Here is a 12,215-nt window from a genome sequence, read left to right on the forward strand (position 1 = left end):
GCAATGTTAGGCTTGTTAAATTCAAGGTTCACAAGGTAGACCTTCTCTTTCTGAGGTGTCACCTATAACCATAGGGTATCCACAGTAATACATATTACCATGATAACCCAATCAGCAGCAAGGTGGTTTGGACACTGAAGCTTTCACTCAATTCCCCTCCAACCAGTAATCCCAAAATACTCCTTATGCCTAAAGCTACTAGGACAACTTTGGTGTGCTTCAAAGAGGTGTGATAGTGATAGGCCTTGTGATAAGCAAATCATCTTAGACTTATGTGAGATTTGAAAATACCTTTTAGAAATATTCTGCACAACACATAAAGCGTACCTCAGGATGACTTTTCAGGATAAGCTGTCCTGTGTATGTACATGAGGAGCAGCACTATTTCTGGCCTTTATATAACTTGTATATGGCATTTTTAGCAGATTTCTACTTTGTAGGCTTCATCACTAATTTGCCATTTTCCAAGAGCGGCGATCCTTCCTCCATCCTGCATAGACTTGAATTGCTTTTCTTGTAGACACAGGACAAAGCTGATTTTAAATATGAAGATGTAAACAGCAGGAGGGAGGGAAAGGTGAAAGTTTGATAACAGGCAAAGAAGCATTTTTGTCTAATAACATATATATAAAAGCTTCTTATATTCATTTGTACTATTAATTTATGCACATTTATTTAAATGCTTGTTTGTAATATTGTATGCAAAGCACTTTCTGTGGATACTACAAGGTACATACTATTGTTGTTCCTTTGGAAAGGTGTGGACTGTGACTACAAGGGAATGCACCATTACAGCATTCAGCAGGTATGAACAGAGGATGCAAAAGAACCATTAAGGGAAACCGCAAAATAGCCACATAGATGTTGTGAATTATTACTTTATGCTTATAGTTCAAACTTTGTTGAGAGTGATACACTGCAGTGATTTATGTTAAAGGGTAGCTCCCACCAACCCTCCTTTTTTTCTTTCTGTCCCTGCCTATTGCCCTTCTATCCCTAACCACCTCCCTGCCTTTATTTTTATATTTATTGACTAATAAATGCCATTTTGTCTGCCTGGTAGTGTGCTCACTACCAGGCAGACTTCCCCAGCAGGCACCACGTCACTGATGCCTGCTGCAGGCGACTTCCGCCCTTAGTTCTAACAGGGTGCCTCCAGCTGTTTCACAACTACAACTCCCAGCATGCCCTGACATCTATTGGCTTACAGGGCATGCTGGCAATTGTAGTGGGGAAACAACTGGAGGCACCCATTCATACCAACCTCCTGCCCCCACCTCCGGTCGCTCAGATGGGCAGAAGAAGCCGGGACCGCGAACTCTGCGCTGCGAGCTGCGGAGAAACGGGGAATCCGGATGCAGGACGTGTCGGGGAATCCAATTCAGCTACCGGAGTCTGCAGAGAGAGTGCAGACTCCAACTGGGCTGAGGTACAGGCTGCGTGCCTGCTGCGGCCAGGGCGACTGCTCCTGGACTTTACTGCGCTGGCTTCCTGCCTGTTTGATTGACAGACAGGAAGCCAGCACGCAGTGAATGAATTTCGACTCATTTGCCAGGCTGAAATGAGTCAAAATTCTGTAGTGACGTCACTGCAGAATGCATTCGGCCACTAGGAGGGCGACCCCTAGTGGCCGAATTTAAAAGTGATTTTAAACTGTTTTAAAATCACTTTTTTTTAATTAAACTATATTAGAGATATGTTGTAGTACTTAAGTACTGCAACATATCAATTTTTTGTTTTCATGACAGTGCCCATTTAAAGCTCCAGGAGTGGCGGCTGTTTTTTGCAAGCAAAGACTAATGTAAAAATAAAGCAATGGATTTACAAGTATGACGACACCTGTGTAGAGTAACAATGAATACTCTAGGTCAATGTTCCACCAACCTGTGGCTCTTCCGCTGTTGCAAAACTACAACTCTCATTATGCCCTTACAGCCGCAACCAAAAATCCACAGGTTGGAGAACACAGCCAGATTGGAATTCACCATCATAAAGATCCAGACAAGTACTCTTCTGCGCCTCACACCATTTATCATAGGACAAATGCTAGACACAGAATGCGCAGTAAATTCTAGTTTTCTGCATAGATGGGCCACTAATTAGATTAATGTTTTATTTCTTCTGTAACTCGGGGAGATGATTTATCTGCACACAACTCATAATCAATTACACCGCACACTGGGACCAATTACAAGGATCATCTAGACTCCTTTCTACTATTTTACTAAAGAAAATAAGGCAGATCAGTGCACAGGTTCACTGGGGTTTGGATCTACCAGTGTCAATGAACATCAAGGCTATTTTTACCTTTGCATTTAGGAAATAAAATTATAAGTAGAAGTATAAGTTATAACTTATTCGAGACAGTTAATGGAAAAACTTTTTGCCACTTTCCACCTTCCGTATATACTCGAGTATAAGCCGACCCGAATATAAGCCGAGGCCCCTAATTTCACCCCAAAATTCCAGGAAATGTTATTGACTCTAGTATAAGCCTAGGGTGGGAAATACATCATCCCCCTGTCATCATCCAGACCCCCTTCATTATCACCGCCTGTCATCATCCCACCCCCCCTTCATCATCCCCCTGTCATCATCCCACACCCCCCCCTTCATCATCCCCTTGTCATCATCCCACACCCCCCACCCCTTCATCATCCCCTTGTCATCATCCCACACCCCCCCTTCATCATCCCCTTGTCATTATCCCACACACCCCCCCTTCATCATCCCCTTGTCATTATCCCACACCCCCGCCCCCCTTCATCATCCCCTTGTCATCATCCCACCCCCCCTTCATCATCCCCTTGTCATCATCCCACACACCCCCCCTTCATCATCTCCTTGTCATCATCCCACACCCCCCCCCCTTCATCATCCCCTTGTCATCATCCCACACACCCCCTTCATCATCCCCTTGTTATCATCAACACGTCATCAGCCCCCCCACCCCCTTCCTCATCACCGCTTGTCAATGTCTGATACAGTGGTCTTCAACCTGCGGACCTCCAGATAACAACAAGTCCCATCTGCTGTCCGGGCTTGCTGGGAGTTGTAGTTTTGAAACATCTGGAGGTCCGCAGGTTGAAGACCACTGTGGCCTTCGACATCATCCAGCACCACCCCCCCCCCTCTCACCCCCTTTAGTTCTGTACTCACCTCCGCTCGGCGGGACGTTAGGGTGCGCTGGTCCGGTGCTGCAGGACTGTCCGGTGGGGAGGTCGTCCGGATGAACGTCCCTATGCGTCGTCATCAAGGCAACGTGACTATTCCGGGGCTGGGCCCGAAGCGCGGAGAAGAGGCCCCCCCGGTGAAAATGGACAGCCCGGAACGACTATCCCACCGGACGACCTCCCCACAGGGCAGTCCTGCAGCACCGGACCAGCGCACCCTAACGACCCACCGAGCGGAGGTGAGTAGAAAACTAAAGGGGGTGGGGGGTGATGTTGAAGGGCGCAGTGGTCTTCAACCTGCGGACCTCCAGAGGTTTCAAAACTACAACTCCCAGAAAGCACGAAAAATCGCGCTGAAAAACTCTGCTTATACTCGAGTATATACGGTATCCTGGCTTGGGCAGTGAAAATCCATAAGTCCAAAGGACTAACAATATCAAGTGTGGTAGTGGACATCGATCAAAGAAAAATCGCAGCTAGATGCACATACATGGTTCTTTTAAGGGATAAGACATGATAATATAGTAAGGTCACAGCAGGTATTAGTTTTTACTGTGAAGCCTGTACATGAACTTGGTTATCATTAATAGATTTATATTAGACTGATAATTTACTGAGCTCCTTACTTCATACATCAGGTATTTGAACAGAGTGAGGTCTACGGTTCACCAAACTACTAGTTAATTCTCAAGCTCTTTAATTCACCAGGTTACCTTGGGGTCTGCAGTGAGCAGCTTGAAGGCCTGATAGACTTGAGACTCTTTCACACCACCGCCAAGATCAAGGAAGTTTGCAGGCTTTCCCCCATGAAGGTCAATGATGTCACACGTAGCCATTGCAAGACCAGCCCCATTTACTGAAGAACAAAAAAAAATGATATATGTAAGCAAATTATATAGCCAATATTCCAATAATTAAATAGAAAGGGACATTTACTAGGAAATTAAAATACTTCATTGATCAAACAACATGTGTCTGTAGTATTAGGCAAAATATTACAAATAAAAAATATTGCACTGTTGGCTGCTTACAGTAGATAAAGAATGGAAAAAATACCATGCATGGCGAATAGTGTTATCAATGACTGGATTAATACTGGAGGAAAGAAGAAAGGAACTAGATCAAAATTGGTCATTTGGGGAATTATAAGGGTACGATGCAAATCTGCTGGTGAAGGCCCGCTCTATGCTGGCTTTACATGTGCCTGCTCGTAGCGGCAATACACCGCTACCAGCAGACACACTGCGATGTGCGAGTCACAGTATACACTCACATCGCGGGAGCTCTCTGCCTAGCTCAGAGCAGGGAGAGCGGCTGCGGTGTGCGAGTATGCCGCGCACATTGCTGCACTGTATCTGCTGCTAGCGGCGTATTGCTGCTACCAGCAGGCACATATAAAGCCAGCATAGAGCGGGGCCTTCACCAGCGGATCCGCAGCTAAATACGCTGTGAAAATCCGTGCGTGTGAACGTACCCTAAAGCATTCTAATCTAAGCAAGCAAATAGAAATTGGCCCAGAATTATCAACCTGTCTGATTTATGCATCGCAACTGGTTACAGCTTAGCTTTTATTTTACCAGAGCTCATGAAGATATAAAAGCGGAGCTTGACTGGTTGCTATAGGAAAATCAGACCATTTTGGTGTCAGGCAGATTGATAAATCTGGGTTATTGTTGTTGCTGTCACTGAATAGGATCTCTTGACATAGGGTTGTAGATGTAAATGGACCTAGTTCAGCTGGATAGGATTCAAAAACCTAAACTGAATAATTGTCATTCACTCAAAGCAAGCAGGGCTCCTAACAATGGCAAGACCCACAACATGTAGGTTTATATGGAATAAGGAAACTGGTCAATTTTAATATGTGGAAAAGATTTTAATTTAAACATTTTATGATAAAATACAATCTTGTCTAAATTGGGAAACCACTGCGGCTGGGTAGAGCCCTGGCAAGAAGCTTGCATTTATTTTATGTATGTTCCTAGGTCTCCACTAGGTACTGGGGACATAAAATCTGCATAATGTTTGATACAGTTATATTAATTGTGCCTTTTCTTACCACGTTTTTAACACTCATTTGTGTTACTTTACAATATGTGAGATTTCAGGCCACTTTATTTCCTTTACACGCCAAAATGTAATATCTTTGCAAAAACTTTGGGGTATTCCAGTTTTTTTATTTTTTTTATTTTTTATTTGACTATGCTACAGGGGCTGTTAAGTTAGTCTAGTTCATAATATAGTGTATTTATCCGATTGTGACGGTGGTCTCACAATTCTTATGTGATTTTCGCCCCAATATTTATTATTTTTAACAGCATTCAAAATTACTCAGGTTGCGGGTTTTCCCAGGTTGCAGTGCGTCGAGACATGACGTCACTAGTCAGGTTTGCAAAGGAAGCCTGTCTGGTTCAATTGGTGGAACGACTGCTGGGTGGGAGAGAGCCAATTTTGCAGCAGCTGTAGGCACCCTGGTTAGAAAACACTTGTCTTTTGAATGGAATGCAACTCCTTTGTGTTTCATTGGGTGGGGTGACTGATGTGTGGGAGGGAGGAAAGTGACCTCAAGCTTACAAACATGAAACTATGCGATTTGTAGTTTGAGAACTAAATCGAACAGGAAATACCCAGTTCAACAAAAGCTAGTCACAGTGTTATGGCAATCTCACAACACAGCCGTTTAGCCCCAAGACAAGCATGTATCCTTCCTAAGCATGTCCATTACTGTCTGCCAGGTACATACTAAAATTACATTATGGTGGAGAACCCCTTTAAATTTCCCACAAATCCTGGTGGAAGAATGCAAAGCACATGTAATGAGATATGTGAGATATTATTACTGCATTCTTCAGAGACCAGAGGCTGTGCTCACATATGGGTTTTGTAGCAGTGCTGTCACAGTATCGGCCATTAGGACATCTTTCCTACTAAAATGGTATAAGGGTGTATTGTATGTGCCCTGATTGAAGACATTTCAGGGAGACTGTCAGTAATTTGCGAAGGGGAGAATGTTGCTTAATCCCGCCGCTAAATTCAGTGCCTAGGAGCGGGATTTTTAAGTTAAAAGATTTAAAAGCCACCCCTCTTCTCACCTATAACAGCGCTCGCGTATATTCAGCAAGTTGCTAGAGCTGTCACTGATAGATGAGAGGAGGGGCTTGATAATGGGATAAAGGGATCTTCATACATCTAACCAGAAGAGCCCACCACCTTGGCACCTAGTGTGGCAGCGGTCAGGAGATTAAACAAGGTTTTATTTTATATTTATCTTTGGTCATGCAAATAACAAGATCAGAATACTAGATACATTACACTTTATTATGCTGTAGAACTAAAAAGCTTACACCTGATAACTGGGGGCTCAAGCTGCAGGACAGGTCAACCACATTTCGATGGTCCTTTTAATAAAGAGACAGTGTAAAAGGCAGAATACCCCTTTAAATAGTTGGCCTAAGAAGAAGCATATCCTCTGTATAGCACTGCAGGATACATCCACTTTGTATTAACCGTGATCAATAAACTATAAAGAAGCACGTGGCATAAGGGACATATTGGCGACTAAGACTTTCAAGCTGCACAAAGACGAGAAGAAAAAGGCAGAACACAGGGAGATGTTTACACGTTGGTCGTCCTCCTCAGCAGCCATGTAAATAGTAATTAGGTTTAGCATTGCTGGCTTTCATTGTAATTGACATATTCAGAGGTTATTGACAGGCGAATCCATCCTCCCTCACGGTGCCTGTCATCTCCTTTGGCGTTTGATGTATATGAAATAGCTCCAGTATAAATTGATGTGCAGATGAATCTCCAGGTATGCTTCACAATAACCTGCTCGGTGATGGCTCTAGTCGCACTATTTTTACAACTGCCTGGTGTGTGTGGAAAGCCCTGTTTATCATTCCAACTTATGATAGTAATTTGTAGGTCTGAAAGAGTCTTCCACCACATCTATTAGTGAGTCCTCCGACAGTGCAGATTACAGGCCTCACAAAAGATGGCAGAGCAAGGTGGGCTCCTTTTCTACAAAGTTTTAACTATTTATTATACAATTTAGGTAAAGAATAATAATAATAACGATTGTCATCACTAGAAACACAGTGGAGTTATTAGAACATATTTTCATCTCGTATCTCCTGGGGCTGAAATACACCAGCCACATAGTAGGTGCAACTGAAACAGCCTTTAAAATCTAAACATTGTAAAAAAAAAATTTAAGGGGTACTCTGCTGCTCAGCGTTTTTAACAAACTGTTCTAAACGCTGGAGCCGGGAGCTCGTGATGTCATAGTTCCACCCCCTAATGACGTCACGCCCCACCCCCTCAATGCAAGTCTATTGGAGGGGGCGTGACGGCTGTCAGACTTGCATTGAGTGGGAGGGACATGACGTCCTGAGGAAGTGGGGAGCTCCCGGCGCCAGCATTTGGAACAGTTTGTTCCAAACGCTGAGCAGTGGAGTACCCCTTTAACCATCTGCCAGTTTTGATGCAACTTTTTTCTTATTTTTAAATAAAAATGTTTGATTCCTACATTCTGAGCTTCCTTTTTGCCGGACAAGTTTTATATTTTATGGCACAATATTTATTTAATCATTCATTTACATTTTTTTATGCAGTTGTTTACTGTGTAGTATAAATGACTGTTCATTTTGCAGGTCAGTTGATAACGTCAATATAACATTTTTTTTTTTTTCACATTTTAATGGTGACTGTTTTAAAAACAAAAACCATGGAGTCATGGCAGAAATTGATCATTTATAACATTTACAACTGTTTTCCCATACAGAGGTGTGTGTTTCCATATGGGTCTATAACATATCTTAAAAAGGGGCAAAATGTATAGTGTGTGTGTTTTTCACTTGTTGACAACAATACTGAAATGGCATATCTGTAAAAATTGCAAATTTCACTCTGCAACATCTACGGGGCACTCACTTCTGAAATATATCGGTGGGGTCAAAATTCTCACTACACCCCCAGATAAGTTATTTTAGAGATGTAGCTTCCAAAAAATTACCCCCTTATCTAGACTGCTTTTAGTGTGTTGCATTTACAGCCTACCATACAATATGACTGTGTTGAAAAAGACCACATTTTATAATTACATTTTAGGTGGTCTTTTTCAGAGGGTTCACTGAATATCATAATGAAGGAGAAAAAATGAAATGAAGGAAGGAGAAAAAAAGGAGAAGGAAAAAAATAAATAAATAATGAAACGGGAGACATATGGTAAATAATTCCTTTACTAACTTTATTAGCTATATAAAAGCAAAATGTGTCATAAAAGAAAGAAAAATAAAGAAAGAAAACAAAAACTGCAAAAAAAAAAAAAAAAAAAAAAAAAAGCCCCAGCATTCTGTTGTGTTTGGCGTTTTCTTGCATTTTCCCCTTTGACTGGAAATTGCATTTTTGGCCCCTTTGGCGTTTTTTCAAAATTTGTTGGGTACAAAAAAATTACAAAAAATAAAATTAAAATAAAAAGGATGCAGTAGGGATGGAAAAAATGTATTTAACAAAATGTATATTTTTTATAACCAAATTTTTATAAATTTTTAAACAGGAATCAATTTACGTGGGCTGGTGGGCGGGGCAGGGAACTAAAAATGTAGCCAACAATAATAAAAATGTAGAAAGGGGCCATTTAAATGTAAAAATAATATATTTTTTTTAAAAAATTTTGTTAAACTTTTCATTAGTAATGTATTTTAATAATGTGTTGAATAAAGTGTGTGTGTTTTCAGCTTTTTTCAAATTTTTTTTCCTTAATTTTTCTTCATTTTTTAGGTAATACTACTACTTCCAGCATGGAACAGACTGTTCCATACTGGGAGTAGTAGTACATGTACTAATAGACAGATCACCCCGGGTGTCACTCCTGACACCCGATGTGATCGTCCTTTCTATTGCAGAGATGCAGAGCTGCTTTCTCCTGCGCTCGCATCTCTGCTCTGTACTCCGGCCGGCCCATGATGTGAATAGAATTCACATGACTGATTCATATTTGCCGCCCAGAGTCGTGATTGGGTGGATGGTGGCAGCCAATCCCCACTCTCAGCAGGAAATATGAATGAGTGATATGAATTCTATTCACATCACTGGCCAGCCGGAGTACAGAGCAGAGATGCGGAGGGCTGGAGTACAGAGGAGAGATGCGGAGGGCAGGTGAACGCAGCTTTGCATCTCAGGGATGAAGGATGATCGCATCGGGTGTCAGGATTGACACCCGCGGTGATCTTTCCTTAACTGCAGGTACTATTGTTCCCAATATGGAGCACACTCTGCTCCATGCTGGGAACTGTAGTACCTGCATTAATAGACAAATTGCAGCGGGTGTCACTTCTGACACCTGTTGCCATCTGTCTATTAATGCAGGTACTACAGCTCCCAGCATGAAGCAGAGTGTGCTCCATGTTGGGAGCAGTAGTACCCGTAGTTAAGGAAAGATCACAGCAGGAGTTACTGCTGCAATCATTCTGTATAATGTACGGATGTGGGTGGGCGGCCGCTCTTCTCTGGTCCCCTGCACTGATCTATATATACACCTACTCATATTTGCAGCAGAGTGTTGTGATTGGCTGGAACAATCTGGCCAATCACAGCTCTCTGTGGGAAATATGAATAGGTGTGTGTGTGTATATATATATATATATATATATATATATATATATATATATTATATATATATATACATACATACATATACACACACACACCGTATTTATCGGGGTATACCACGCACCGGCCTATAACATGCACCCTCATTTTACCAAGGATATTTGGGTAAAAAAAGTTTTTTACCCAAATATCCACGGTAAAATGAGGGTGCGTGTGTGTGTGCGTGTGTATACCCCGATACACCCCAAGGAAAGGCAGGGGGAGAGAGGCCGTCGCTGCCGGCTTCTTTCCCCCTGCCTTTCCTGGGGTCTAGAGCCCTGCTGCCGGCTCTTCTCTCCCCCTGGCTATCGGCGCCGCTGCCCGTTCTGTCCCCCTGACTATCTGTGCCGGCGCCCCATTGCCGGCGCCAATAGCCAGGGGGAGAGAAGGGGCAGCGGCACCCATTGCCGACGCCGCTGCCCCGTTGCCACCCCCCATCCCCGGTGGCATAATTACCTGTTGCCGGGGTCGGGTCCGCGCTGCTTCAGGCCTCCGGCGTGCGTCCCCTGCGTCGTTGCTATGCACTACACGGCGCGGCGCACTGACGTCATGCAGCGCATGGCAACGACGCAGGGGACGCACGCCGGAGGCCTGAAGCAGCACGGACCCGACCCCGGCAACAGGTAATTATGCCACCGGGGATGGGGGGAGGCAACGGGGCAGCGGTGCCGGCAATGGGTGCCGCTGCCCCTTCTCTCCCCCTGGCTGTCGGCGCCGGCAATGGGGCGCCGGCACAGATAGTCAGGGGGACAGAACGGGCAGCGGCGCCGATAGCCAGGGGGAGAGAAGGGCCGGCAGCAGGGCTCTAGACCCCAGGAAAGGCAGGGGGAGAGAAGCGGGCAGCGACGGCCTCTCTCCCCCTGCCTTTCCTGGGGGTGTATCGGCGTATAACACGCACATAGACTTTAGGCTAAAAATTTTAGCCTAAAAAGTGCGTGTTATACGCCGATAAATACGGTATATACACACACACACGGCAATGCAGGGGACGAGAGAAGAGTGGCAGTGCTGCCCACTTCTATACATTATATAGGAGGATCGCAAGTGATACCCGGGGCGATCTGTCAATTAGTACAGGTACTACTACTCCCATCATGAAACTGTCTGTTCCATGCTGGGAGTAGTAGTACTACCTAATAAAAAGAAATAAAGGTGAAAAAAGTTAAAAACACACACTTTATTCACCTCATTATTACAATACACTACTAACAAAAAGTTTAACAAAATTATAAAAAATACCGTATATACTCGAGTATAAGCCGAGTTTTTCAGCACGATTTTTCGTGCTGAAAACACCCCCCTCGGCTTATACTCGAGTGAACTCCCCCACCCGCAGTGGTCTTCAACCTGCGGACCTCCAGAGGTTTCAAAACTACAACTCCCAGCAAGCCCGGGCAGCCATCGGCTGTCCGGGCTTGCTGGGAGTTGTAGTTTTGAAACCTCCGGAGGTCCGCAGGTTGAAGACCACTGCGGCCTTCAACATCATCCAGCCCCCTCTCACCCCCTTTAGTTCTGAGTACTCACCTCCGCTCGGCGCTGGTCCGGTCCTGCAGGACTGTCCGGTGAGGAGGTGGTCCGGTGGGATAGTGGTTCCGGGCTGCTATCTTCACCGGGGAGGCCTCTTCTAAGCGCTTCGGGCCCGGCCTCAGAATAGTCACGTTGCCGTGACAACGACGCAGAGGTGCGTTCATTGCCAACGTACTTCTAACTACAACGTCATTGTCAAGGCAACGCCTCTATTCCGGGCCGGAAGCGCGGAGAAGAGGCGCCCCCGGTGAAGATAGCAGCCCGGACCACCTCCTCACCGGACCACCTCCTCACCGGACAGCCCTGCAGGACCGGACCAGCGCCGAGCGGAGGTGAGTACTGTACAGAACTAAAGGGGGGCGAGAGGGGGCTGGATGATGTTGAAGGCCGCAGTGGTCTTCAACCTGCGGACCTCCGGAGGTTTCAAAACTACAACTCCCAGCAAGCCCGGACAGCCGATGGCTGCCCGGGCTTGCTGGGAGTTGTAGTTTTGAAACCTCTGGAGGTCCGCAGGTTGAAGACCACTGAGGGCGAATGATGAGAAGAGGATGATGAAGGGGGGGTGTGGGGATGATGAAGGGGGGTGGGGATGATGAAGGGGGGATGTGTGGGATGATAAGGGGATGATGAAGGGGGGATGTGTGGGATGATAAGGGGATGATGAAGGGGGGATGTGTGGGATGATAAGGGGATGATGAAGGGGGGATGTGTGGGATGATGACAAGGGGATGATGATGAGGATGTTAATGACGGGTCTGGATGATGACAGGGGGGGATGAGGTATTTCCCACCCTAGGCTTATACTCGAGTCAATAACTTTTCCTGGGATTTTGGGTTGAAATTAGGGGTCTCGGCTTATACTCG

General features: G+C 44.9%; 1 protein-coding gene across 1 annotated transcript in view; it reads right to left on the minus strand.

Annotated features, from left to right (window-relative positions):
• Positions 1-12,215, minus strand: part of SUCLG2 (succinate-CoA ligase GDP-forming subunit beta) — a 285,301-nt gene that overhangs the window by 116,966 nt on the left and 156,120 nt on the right. The window contains exon 9 of the mRNA XM_056524572.1: positions 3,887-4,029. Within this exon, the coding sequence (XP_056380547.1) occupies positions 3,887-4,029 (143 nt within the window). The remainder of the gene's footprint in view (positions 1-3,886; positions 4,030-12,215) is intronic.

The sequence above is a fragment of the Hyla sarda genome, chromosome 6, assembly GCF_029499605.1.
Source record: "Hyla sarda isolate aHylSar1 chromosome 6, aHylSar1.hap1, whole genome shotgun sequence".
Classification (NCBI taxonomy): domain Eukaryota; kingdom Metazoa; phylum Chordata; class Amphibia; order Anura; family Hylidae; genus Hyla; species Hyla sarda.